Raw genomic sequence first — 13,227 nt, 5'->3', positions numbered from 1 at the left:
TGGTATTATAATTTTAAAACATGTTGGTTTTCTATGCATTTTGCCACCAGTCAAACCCTCTGCTTCTCATTATAGCTGATGCTTAGAGATATGTAGGAAACACAATACTTTCAAACCAGTTTATTGTCTTCAATTGCTTTTAAGAGAAATCTAAAGTCTCTGGAATCAGGATTATTTCTACCTAGCATATTTGCGTTTATGCATGTGCCTACAAATATCAAGTTACACATTTGATAAGGCCGATAAAGGCTGCTTTTGCTTTTTAAATTACGTGGTGACAATATTTAACTCATAGATGTGCAGCTGATCAAAGTGACAGGTGAGCGGACAGGAAGTCACCCAGAAATCATTAAAGACGGTTCCTCGACCTCTTTAAAGTCACGGAGGGGCTGAGATTAATGTGAACTCGCTGCTTTAGGGTTAGGGTTAGGGTTGTAGTAGATCCCTGCAAAAAGAATCAGGATATGTTTGTAATTCATCTGACCTCAGTGGCATCTAACCCTGTGGTCATCAGCCATGTTTGTACCAGGACAAACAGAAGTCTAGACGTTCGAGTTGTTCAATTTTGCTTATTTTCAAGCAAAGAAAAATGTTTGCATCGTTCAAAAAGTGCATTATTTCCCAATGCACATCAAATGAATTTTCAGGTTAAGAAATGTTTCCTTCAAATCAACTCCCTTGGAGCAGTTCCAAGTTTAGTACAGTGTGAAAAAACCTCAATAAAAGCAGATTGAGATTAAGAGAAAAAGTGTACACTTAATGAATCTGAGGTTAAATGTTTAATCCTTGAATGTGGTAGATAATTAATCAAATGTTCTGCAAAGTTAATTACATCTTACATCCGCAAATATGGGGGGAGATCGTGAATAAATAAACACTTCTTCCTGTTCTCTCTCTGATGGGAAGGCGTGAGCGAAGTCCAGGTGAATGTAAACGAGGCTCAAGCTGACCCCAGATCAGCTGAACTGTTGAATCTACAGCTTTACTTCAAAAGTCATCAGCACTGCACAATGTGTCGGTAGAACGATCTACAGAAACGCAGGAAGCTATGAAGACAGAGTTTGGCTCGACTCGTAACTTATCCAAAAGGTCACTTGAGAAATGGAGATATCTTTTCTGTAAATTACAGAGTGACCTATCTGCTTCCTGTTAAAACTCAAACTGCCATTGATTTTCATGATTCAAGGGAAGCTCGTTGACTTTTCAAACTCCGGGGGAACACTCTCTCAAGGAGGCAGATCGTGACCTTTTCAAACTCAGCACAGCCATAAATGCTGATTTGACATGTGAATTATACACAGATCAATAAGTGAGAGGAGAGGCGGGAGAGGGGGGAGAAAGGGGAGAGGAGGACGTGTTATGTAAGCGCCAGCTGTGTGAGTAAAAGCTCTGACTTTCTCTCCTGAATCACGCATGCATTATTCATGTTGGTGGAGGAAACAACAAATGGAAACATGCTCAGATGATTGTGAAACTGCGATTGTGTTTATTACTCTCCAGGCAACAAAACAAATCAATGCATATATATGTGATTTTGACATCAATGCAAACCCAGTAATCCTCAGCCGGCCATCTCTGCGACTCGTGATGATGAAACAATAACGTGAGGGCAAAATGAAAAACTCTGCAGTCTTAATCTGGATTAAATTACTGTGTTCGTCATCGCGGCTCCAAACCAGGACACAGCAGCCCAAACACAGCATGCATTTGTCAGATGATAGGGATGCGGTTGTTTCTGGGTTTAAAAAGTGATGTCACAGGAAATACCGAAAAATACCGAAAAATACCGAAAAATAATCGTAAAATGGAATTGGGTTATTAAAGGATGTATTAATTCAAAAACATGTACTATGGAAAACCTCTTACCTTATTAACCCTGTATGACTGATAACATGTTAGTATTTACAATGTCTTTTAGAGATACTCGGGGCATGTTAAATGAGGTTTAAATCAGACGAAGTTGTCCGCCCTGCCGTGTCTTTAATTTGACTGAAAATATTATGCATGTTTTTCTGTTTGATGCCATAAAAGCACAGAGTTTGCGTTCACATTTAAATAGATTTAAATTGCAATACCCAGAACCAAATAGTATCATGTCCTTCAGCATACGTCCGTAACATGTTTGGCAAAGTATTACAAATAGTGTTTTTGAGTCAAATGTGTCAAAAGTAAGAGAAACAACAACACACAGTTTTTTTTAATTATAATACAGTTTTTGAAGGCTAATGTTAGCTTCTATTAGCAAAGTTTAAGATAGAGATTGTTGTGTTGCTGACATCACTGATCAGTTGATTTGATTTATTTTCCTTAATGTGCAATTACTGTTAATTCCAGCTGTGGCACAAATAAAGGATTTCTGATTGTTACTGTAAGTTTTAGCGTTTGCCATAATAAGCATTTTTCGGTTTAAAACGCTGAAAATATTCATACAGATTTTTGCATAGCGTTATCTTACAACGTTTAAAAAGAGCGTCAAAGATACACAAGAATAAAAAAGAAATACAAGTATATTGACAATATATACAAGACATACAAATATAATAAAAAAAAATAGAATTGTAAAAAACTAAGATATAAAAGAAACAACACAAAAAAACGTGAACAGGTAAAAAAGGACGATATTAGAAAAAGCAACACAAAAGTTTAAAATGAGGAAATATTGCCTAAAAATCCATCATTTCTGCAGTAAAAGCTGCATGGCTAGCTTTAAAGCTAACTGTCAAGGTGCCTTTAGCAGGGGGTGTAGCTGTAGAGTAGTTGACAAGTGATTTAAAAAATACACAGCTGCTCCAGATTGAGCACCTGAAGGTTAAATAAAGGTTTACAGTTAGACTCATTCCTCGTGAACTGTGCACAGAGTTTAGCATCTGTAAAACTTTAATATCATATGTCTCCTTTTGCACTCTGTATAAAACACAAGATCCAGCCTCAGGTTGAACAATGTTTGGTTTGTAAGACTGACACCAGCGTGCACTCGTCTAATGATGTCAGCGCAGCAGCCAGCGATGTTCCTAACATGCAAAGTCTTTGTGTTATGGTCGTCCTGTTGGAGCCTCCGGTCTGCACACAAATAAAGACAGATCTGAACGTGTCATTGCTGCAGAGCGCTGTGTGACGGATCAAAATGGCGTCACAGCATCTGAGCGTAGAGACAATGAGATTATCTGCTAGTGAGGAAGGACACGCAGCCTGCAAGGCATGCTGGGAGTCCTGCACTGATTTGTCCTGTATAATGTCCCTTTGAATTTCTGATTTAAATACAATCCTGCATTTATGTTTGACCTAAAGTCCTTTTCAAGAAGTTAGAAACATCATGATTGGATTGATAGGGAAGTACAGTTAAGCAGCAAAAAGCTAGGCGAACAGAAGTTAAATTAAAAGCAATAAAGAATGTCTTGCTCATCTACAATGGCACAACATATTTAAGGCAAATCCCGTGCATTTGCAGAGTCGAAGGTCATACTCCTAAAGCTTTGTTGTGAATCCCGTCGAGACAGTAAGTATGACTTCTGTCCCCAAGGAGACGTTGCATGGTGATGTCTCTGCTCCACAAGTGATTCCTTCTCTCCTGACAGATCATGTGTGCATTGTGTGTTTCAGGTTCAGCATGCAGCACTGTGCACATCAACGAAGGTAAAAGTCTTTCGACGCAGCCGTTGAGGACTTAAAGTCGAGACTTACGCTCCTCAGAAGATCTCACCTGCAGCAGCCCTGAGAGGAATCTACGGCTCCTTGGGAGGATTATGCCATTATAGGTTACAACTTGAGCTTTTCTTAGAGTACCACGGCTACCGGGAAAAGTCAGCCCTGCTTTGCTAACACCACGCAGGAACCATGGATGACCCCTATCACAACAACGTGACCCAGCAGGGGACAGGAGGTGGAGAATACACCTACACCCAGGAAGGAGGGGGAGAAGGTCAAGATGGCTACCCGTACCAGGCGGACTACCCTCCGCAGGAAGAAGACGCTCGAAGCGACGCCACCGAGGGCGCGGACGATGACGAGCAGATGTACGAGGGCGAGTATCAAGGCGTTCCCCATCCCGATGAGATCAAGGAGGCTCGGAGGGCGGCTCGGTTGGAGGCCAGGAGGAAAGCTCGTCAGGCTGCACAGCAAGAGGAGGAGGAAGACAACCTGCCGGAGCAATACGAAACCCTGATGGAGGATTGTGGCCACGGGCGGTTCCAGTGGATGCTGTTCGCCGTGCTGGGCCTGGCGCTGATGGCTGACGGCGTGGACGGCTTCGTGGTGGGCTTCGTGCTGCCCAGCGCTGAGAAGGACATGTGCATATCCAACTCTGACAAAGGGATGCTGGGTAAGTGACTGCAAAGGAGGGAAGGAGGGGAAAAGTTGATGCATGTGGAGCGATGGAAAGTCACAACAATGCCGCTGAATGGAGGTTATTACTAAAAGAAATACCCACGTGTTACTTAAATGGTGATTTGTCCTGACATGTGTTTATCCAACTGCTGGGTAAGTGACAGCAATAAATGAAACTAAATCAAATCAAACTTTATTTGTATAGCCCAATATCACAAAGAAAGTTGGTCTCAGTGGGCTTTACAGATTTAACAACAACATTGTATATGATGGAGTTACAGCAAAATGAGAAGACAAGATAGTGTTTGGAATACAAATAGAAATAAAAAAGTGCCGAGAAGGACATGTGCATATCCAACTCTGATAAAGGGATGCTGGGTAAGAGACAGCAACGGGAGGGAAAGTGGGGAAACTTGATGCATGTGGTGCGAATTGTATTTGTACATACCGGAGTAAAACCGGCAGACTCAGGGACAGTTTTATCCCACAGGCCATAAGAGAGACTTAAACTCCTTCTGTAACCAGACGGTTCTGCGGAGAGCAGAGAGCATTCTGGCCTCTCCAGGTCAAGTTGTTGCAGATTCATTTCATCTGTTGCCATCAGGGCGTATGCTCTACCTGCTCTTAAGACAAATCGCTTTTCAGAATCAGTCATCCCCTCTGCACTCAAACTTTTAAATTCTTGATTGAGTTATTTACTTATTTATTGTGATGCTATGAACTATTTATCGTGTAAATTGGATTGATCCACATCCAGGCTGTAGCTTATGTGCATATGACCATAACACTTTTTAATCTTTTTGGAATCAAAGGGGGGGAAGGTGGGAAAACGTGATGTATGTGGTGGGAATTGTATTTGTGCCTAAATGAAATGATAATCTTGATAAAAAGATATTTCGCAAACAGAGAAAGACTATTACTTTCAACCAGTATTGTTCTGAAGATGTAATAGGTAATGCAAAAAGGGGAAACAATAATACAAGTCTACAGTTATGCTAACCCTAACCCTAACCATAACCCGTCCTCCAGCAATTCTTCGAGCTAAATGCTAACGTAAGCATGCTAGCAAAGTGTTGTATGATGAAAACCATGTTCATTATCGAAGTTTAGCTTGTTAGCATGCTAACACTTGCTAGTAATAACCAAACCAAAAGTAATCCCTAATAGGGTGGGAATGTCATTTATTGTGCAGTTTATTTAGTCATAAACCAAAGTAAAGTACATTTTGACTGACGATGGTGTAAGGGGTAAAGTTAAAGGATGATTTGAGTTGTATTTCAAACTATATCAGAGTTCATTGTAATCCAACCAATAGTTAAGAAATGTTAACGGCTTGATTATTTTTTATTGAATTTTTTTTTTTTAAGTATTGGTTTTTCAGTTGAATTAAAGTTCAGGGTAATCAACTGTTAAAAACATACTGTTCAATGTTTTTTTGAAAGTAAATGGATAATCGTTTTTAATAATCGTGATATCAATTATTGACCCAAATAATCAAGATTATGATTTTTGCCTTAATCGAGCAGCCCTACCAGACATAGGAATGGGCAGCTGCTTTTAANTCCTTAAAATGAAGTCCGAGTTCGACATTTTAATTCATGTCCTGCCAACAGGAGTGAGGGACACGGCTTAGAACGGGCGTGTCACATTCTGTCCTGCCAGTGTTGGCAGGACATGAATTAAAATGTCGAACTCGGACTTCATTTTAAGGACATTTCGGCCAGGGGTGTAGAGCTGTATTTGTTTAAGCACCGGATTGGCAAAACAGGAGAATGTGTGCATCAGTCTGCCTTGATCTATGAATTCATGTCTGTGACACTCACAGTATCTGCTGCCCACAGCTGTTTTATAGAAGGAAAACCTCCTTCACAGCATGAAATCTCTGCAGCACCAGGAGGCAGCGGGAGGGTTAACTCAGCCTCTGAGAAGAGGAGCGTGCAGTGCCTTTCACGCACCGCCTTCACTGTGTATACCTTCAGAATCATTAGAAAGGCTAAGAGCGACCGCAGGCTGATGTATTTTAACCACACACACCTCTACACACACATACACACACGATTTAAACGCAGACTTCTGTTCCTCCATGTTTCGCTGTTATCGTTTCACTGAGCGGACCCGCTCCCTTTTTTGGTCCATCTGCGGTGGTAATAGGTTTTGTGCGCTGTGATGATTCGGCTGTACCTTTAGCAATGAATATTAAATGTTGTGAGGAAATCTTTCCACCAATAATTCAAATAAGTATTCCAAAATGTATTTACTTCAGGTTTACGAAAGTAACTGTAATTAGATTACCGTAATTTTCGGACTATAAACCGCGCCTTTTTTCCCATTTTTCGACGCTGCGGCTTATATAACGGTGCGGCTAATCTATGGATTTTTACAGCTAACGGCCACTAGGGGACCTCCTAAATCTATGGATTTTACAGGTTACAGTCCACCACCTTTAACTCTATGGGCTCTATGGCCGGTCCACGCCCCCCACCTTTAAGCGGCGGGCTCCAGCAGGAAAAGCTGGAGGCCGGAAAAGAGTGAGACAGGTAGCGCGCAAAAGTAAAAGTGGAACCGAGAGTGGTACGAGAGACAGAACGAGAGCAAAACAGACAGACAGACATTACGAGAGCGAGACAGTTTCTCCCCGTACCACTGGTTGAGAACCACTGCTGTAGATCACTGCCGGTACGTGCGCTGGGAGCGCACCGTTTAAGTTTGAAAGATGAAAAGTTTGTGTGTCTGAAACACTATGTGATACAGTACAGTTTACACAGCACAGTACATGTTCTGTAGCTACTATTGCACTAAATGGTAACACTTGAATACGTTATGCAAATATGCAACTTGTTGGTTGAAATGTTAATAAATGGGAGCTTCCTCAAACAGCCATCTCTTTCCCGACAATCCCCTCTGTGCACGAACCCTTACATATGGTAATTAAACATTAAAACACCTGCGGCATATAATCCAGTGCGGCTTATATATGTACACATCATTCAATTTAGCTGCTGCGGCTTATATTCAGGTGCGCCTTATAGTCCGAAAATTACGGTAACTGTACGTCATCATGCCTCTGGTTAACTTGTGTTAGTTCATACCTTGTAAGGTTTCTGTCCGTAGGAGAAGCCCTCCCACATGAGCACCCCGAAGCTCCACACGTCACTTTTGGAAGAGAATTTTAAGTAGTTGATGCACTCGGGAGCGTACCATTTCACCGGCCACTTGCCATGACCTTTGGCCTGAGGGAGGAGGAGATACAGTGGGAATGATTTCATTTTATGCTGGTCATTTTGCAGCCTCAGATTACATATTTGTGATATGACGATGATCGCATTCAGGGTAATTATATACAGCTGGGCCCGAACATGCTCTCTTCAAAGTCAAATAAATAATAAACAGAAAGGATCTTGTAAATATTGCAGTCACTTCAATGCTTGGTATGTATTTGCTTTTATGCAGAGATGAAAGAGGTGCATGTATGACCTGAACCAAGACTTCCTTTAAAGTGGAAATATGCTGCATTGTTAGAGCAGCTCAGAGGCATCAATTTATCGCTAATTTCCAATTCTATTTTCCGAAAGCAGCTTTATGTCAGCTTGTGCAACTTATTGGGATAGTTCTTAGCAATATTTCCCCACTCAACCATTTCGCTCTGATAAACCATGGAATATGCATCCATGGGCCTGGATTGACTTCATGCTTGATGTCAAACAAATAATCTGAACCCCCACCCCCCTTAGTACCTTATAGTAGTTTTGGTCCTCGCCCACAGCTTTGGAGAGGCCGAAGTCGCTGATCTTGGCGTAGTGATGCGTGACGAGCAGCACGTTGCGGGCGGCGAGGTCTCTGTGCACGAAGTTATGCTCCTCCAGGTACTTCATCCCCATGCAGACTTGGTGCACCAGCTCCGTGATGTTCTTTACGGTGGTCTGCCTAGGATCAATTCAACGTTTATTATGAAGCTGGCTGCCTTAGATTCTGAACACAAGATTCAGAGAGATCAACCTTTAAACTTGGGAGAAAAAGGGTTATTAAAAGTGCTTATTGTGACTTTATTAGCACTGTAGTTAGCAGCCTACAGAGGTGGGAGAAGTACTCAGATCTTGTACTTGAGTAAAAGTAGAAGTACTCAGATCTTGTACTTGAANATCCTGGAGGGGGCCTGGGAGTACGCTTATCCAGTCTACATGTGTTTTGTCCTCCCACAGTAACTCCCTGGGAACTCGGTCATACGCCTTCTCCAATTCTACAAAACACATGTAGACTGGATAAGCGTACTCCCAGGCCCCCTCCAGGATCCTTGCGAGAGTAAAAAGCTGATCCGTCGTTCCACGACCAGGACGGAATCCGCATTGTTCCTCCTCAATCTGAGGTTCGACAATCGGCCTGACCCTCCTTTCGAGTACCTTAGAGTAAACTTTCCCGGGGAGGCTGAGTAGTGTGATGCCTCTGTAATTGGCACACACCCTCTGATCCCCCTTTTTAAAAAGGGGAACCCCCACCCCGGTCTGCCACTCCTTCGGTACTGTTTCCGACTTCCACGCAACGTTGATGAGACGTGTTGAGGGACTGTCATGGTTGTGCTCTTGATAAGCCATTAAAACAGTAAAAACACGTTCAGTTTCCTTTTGCTTTTTGTGTCTCCTGTACACCAAAACATACCCATCTGTGATGGAAAAATAAAGTAATCCAAAAGTAATCTGATTACCTTACTTTTTTAAGACACGTAACTGTACGTTCGGATTACTTTCAGAGCCATGTATTCAGTAATCAGTAACTGATTACATTTACAAAGTAACCCTCCCAACCCTGGTTATCAGCACAACATAAGGTATAGTCCCACAGGTAAAAAACGAAATCAAAAAGTCTACCACGTGTTAGCATTCATCTTAGGGCAGGTTTTTCCGAGAGACAAAAAAAATATGGACACCAAGTCGACCTTTTAAAAGACAGGCTATCCATCCAACTGAGTGCAAGGACTTTTTATGTATTGACTTACCAGAGAACATGCCCCTGAACATTGTTATCTATTACCTGTTGGAAGATAATGGCTATGTCGCCCAGACTTGATTTGACTTATTTTTTATACAAAACATTCTTGAGCAATCTAGGTTTGGAAAAACTGGACTAGACTAAATGTTGCATCATAATTATGTCCTGTAATGAGCAATTTACAATGTTGTCTTGGTACGTTTGCTTTATTAAATGATGATCCTGAATATTGTTTTATAAACTGATGTGTGTAAACGTCCATTGTGTCATTGTTTGTGTGTAGTTCATGACCAGCACCAACAAACTGGCAGAGAAGGTTCGTGTGAGTCTGCAGTACGAGGAGGCCAAGAGAAGGTGCGCAAAAAATCTATTGAAAACATTCAAATATGTCTGTGTTTGCAAGTATTTTATGTCAAGGAATACCTCAACCTGAATGAATGAAACTTTTATAATCGGTGTTGTTTGATTTTGTATGGATTCAGATTTGCAAAAGCTCTGTGATTTAGTTATTTTACCAGCTCACTAATCTGCTGTCGTTCTCCTGAGCATTAAGCATCTAACAGAATTTGCTCAAGATAAACACTGTAAAGAGAAGAGGATTTGTAGCAAAGGGTTGTTTGACCCTGGGTTTTCATCATACAGTTTCAAGGTCGAACACTTCTTTACAGAACTGTAATTATCTATGAAAACTGTTTTTCCTGTGTTCCTCCGAAGAGCCAATTGATGGCTAGAGTCAAAAGTCAAAGTCAGCTTTATTATGTGTGATACAAACAGGGAGATCGACATTCTGTTTCTCTATGGCTCCAAGAATAAGAATATATACAAATATATATATACATGTATTTTAGGGCTTCACGATTTTGGGAAAAAATCTAATTGCGATTTTTCTGACAGATATTGCGATTTGATTTGCGATATTTGTTTTTAATCGACCCAACGGAAGTTTATTGTAAAAAGCGGCCATATCTCCGGCTAGGAAGGTCATATCAACATGCTCCCGTCTCTAGCACCCCCGCAGCCCGAGCTACGAGTGAAAGAACTAAACTTACATGAAACTTCCGTTGGGTTGCTTTAAAGTCAAGCTTCAGTTTAAGATTCACCCTGTGATAGATGTAAAACATGTGATGGAGCATTACTAACCTGACTCAGATGGTTTGTTTCACCAAACCATCTAGGAAAGCTCCATTGGAAGCCATTTGGAAAAGTAATTCAAAAATACTTGGCATGGGCCACTTCTGATTGGTTAGCAATGGCTGGTACATGTGGAGCACAGCACTGTAAGGTGTGAGTCTAGTCTGGTGAACTAGAATTCTAATCATAATAATAATAATAACTTTGATTCATAAAGTGTCTTTCATTAAACCCAAGGACCCTTAACAATAATTCCAAATGGATGAATATATGACAACAGAACAAATATTCTGTCCATTGCAGCTAGTAGAGAGAACGTGTATTCTGCTGGATGACTGTATGTGTCTCTGTGTGTATTATTGAGTATATAAGTCAAATGTTCATTAAACGTCTCCTCCTCCTCCTCCTCCTCCTCCTCCTCCTCCTCCTCCTCCAGGATCGCCACCATCGAGGTGCAGATCGCCAAACTGGACAGCGAGGCGTGGCCGGGGCTGCTGGACCCGGAGCGGGACCGCCTCATCCTCATCAACGAGAAGGAGGAGCTGCTGAAGGAGCTGCAGTACGTCAGCCCCCGCCAGCGCCTGCAGCCCAACGACAAGGAGAAGCTGGAATCTGAGAAGAAACGTCTGGAGAGAGACCTGCAGGCGGCCAGAGACAACCAGAGCAAGGCCCTGACCGAGAGGTGGGGGGGCAGGAGTTTATTACACATTAAATACTTTATTTACCGATAATAATCAAAATTTGTAATGTACATGTAAGGCAAGGCAAGTTTATTTATATAGCACCTTTCAACACAAGGTAATTCAAAGTGCTTGACAAAAATGAAATACATTAAGAGCATTGAGAAATAGTGCAGTGGAAACACATTGTAAAATGGCGTTTGAGGAGTAATGTAAAGATAAACACAATAAATAATGATACACACAAAGGAGGAAAGGAGGAGAGAACTAAATACATCTGTCTTCTTTAAGGACACACACTTAAAGGTGGGATAGGTAATTTTGGAGAAACCAGCTAGAGTGCGCTAGAATTTGAAAATACACAGCCGGGAAAAATCTGCCATTTCCTTACAGAGCCCCTCCTCCAACACACACGAATGCGCATATGACCAATGAGGCCATGAGATAATTTGTGCACAGATGGAAGGATGACAGGCAGGTAGGCCATCCAGTTACTTTAGCCGGGCCGGCTCAAATGATTGGTCGTGCTTTTTACAGCGCTACAGCTTCCACAGATGACATTTTTTTATGGATTTTTTGTCAAAGCACTTCAGATATTCATTGCTATCGGGATGTTAAGAGCATTCCATGGAATATAACAAAAAGTGTACCTCGAGCCGGTTTCTCAAACTTACCTACCCCACCTTTAATCAAAAGTTATGGAAATTGAAATACGGACTAGTACCAAAACACAATATTTAGTAAAGGCAGAATTTGTGAAAATGAAGCACTGTGGGCCTGCAGAGAAACACTGGCCTGCAAACTCTGTTCTACAGACTTTATAAATAATCCTTGTTTGTTAAAGATCCTCCAAAAACATTGCGTTATTATCATTTTGATCATGTTTTTTAATCATATTGTAACGTTTCATTCCCTCCTATCCTATTGCAATTACAATATCAGTCAATGTTACCTACATGAGTTATTGCCCTAAAGTGTGCAGCCCTCATCTCTGTCTGACAGGAGCAGCAGCTGCTGCAGAGTTTCTGTGTGTTTACTCTCTGACTCTCTGGAGAAGGTTAAAGGAGGCGCTGACAGCACTGAGGAGGCATTATCGTCTCCTCTGCTGATGAAGTGACTGACCTTCTGTTGCTGTTTGACTCCTCTGACCTTCAGACCTTCAGAGACGTCAAACCTCCCTGATGATTATTAACAGTTTCTCTCTGTTGTCTTCTTTCCTCTACTTGTTTCCTCTTCTTGTTCTGGTTGCCTCTTTTTTTCCACTCTCCCTGAAGTCTCCTCTTCTTATTTCTCTTTTTCTCGTCTCCTTTTTTATTTCCTCTCCTCTTTTGTAACCTCTCCTCTCTTGTCCCCCCTTCTCCTTGTTTTTCTCCTTTCCTCTTCTCCCATCTTCCTTTCCTCTATTTGTCTTATCTCCTTGTCTCATCTCCTATCTTTGTTTCCTCTACTCCTCTCCTTTTCTTTTATTTCCTCTCAATTCCTTGCCTTATCTCTTCAACTCTCCTGCCCCCCCTTCTCCTTGTCTCCTCTCCTTGTCTTATATCCTGTCTTTGTTTGCTCTACTCCTCTCCTTTTCTTCTTTCTCATCTCCTCTCCTTGTCTTCTTTTCTTTTTCTTGTCTACTCTCTTTGTCTCCTCTACTTTCTTTTACTATTTATTTTTAAGTCTCTTCTCGTCTCCTCTTTGTTTCCTCTCCTTGTCCCTTGTCCTCTCTCCATCCCCCCTCTTATTGTTCTCTCTCATGTCCTCTTCTCCCATTTGTCCTTGTCTCATCTCCTTTTTGTGTTTTCTTAGTTTTTTCTCCTGTCCACTCCTTGTCTCCTTACTTTTCTTTGTCAACTCTCTTTGTCTCCTCTATGTGTCTCTCTCTATTCCTTGTTTCTAACCCTGTCCGATCCCTATCTCCTTATCTCCTCTTCTTCTTCTCTACCTCTCTATTTCCAGTGTTTTAGTCTTTTATTCCTCCATGTTCTCTCTGTTCCTGCTCTTCAACATATGTCCTTCTCCCTTCTTCCCTCTCTGTAGTTTTGTATCACTCTCACTTTTCCTAAATAGCAGCAGACCAGAACCATCAAGATCACCATCTCTCCCTCTCTCTCACCCCCCCCCC

The 13,227-nt window shown here is 41.7% G+C and overlaps 2 protein-coding genes across 2 annotated transcripts; one reads left to right on the top strand and one right to left on the bottom strand.

The window, feature by feature from the left end:
• Positions 1 to 7,406: 7,406 nt before the first annotated feature.
• Positions 7,407 to 8,297, bottom strand: LOC104967268 (tyrosine-protein kinase SYK-like). Its single transcript, XM_010796683.1, has 2 exons — positions 8,058 to 8,297; positions 7,407 to 7,553 (listed from the first exon to the last, which is right to left on the bottom strand). The coding sequence occupies exons 1-2, from the start codon at positions 8,199 to 8,201 to the stop codon at positions 7,407 to 7,409; spliced, it is 291 nt and encodes a 96-aa protein (XP_010794985.1). The 5' UTR covers positions 8,202 to 8,297.
• A 1,295-nt stretch (positions 8,298 to 9,592) lies between these two features.
• On the top strand, positions 9,593 to 12,234 carry LOC104967267 (protein KIBRA-like). Its single transcript, XM_010796682.1, has 3 exons — positions 9,593 to 9,660; positions 10,874 to 11,119; positions 12,120 to 12,234. The coding sequence occupies exons 1-3, from the start codon at positions 9,593 to 9,595 to the stop codon at positions 12,232 to 12,234; spliced, it is 429 nt and encodes a 142-aa protein (XP_010794984.1).
• Positions 12,235 to 13,227: the final 993 nt, after the last annotated feature.

This window comes from Notothenia coriiceps, unplaced genomic scaffold (genome assembly GCF_000735185.1).
Source record: "Notothenia coriiceps isolate Sejong01 unplaced genomic scaffold, NC01 NC01_scaffold00037250, whole genome shotgun sequence".
Taxonomy (NCBI): domain Eukaryota; kingdom Metazoa; phylum Chordata; class Actinopteri; order Perciformes; family Nototheniidae; genus Notothenia; species Notothenia coriiceps.
Note: the sequence above shows the minus strand (reverse complement) of the source record. Positions and strands in the feature narration are given on the sequence as shown.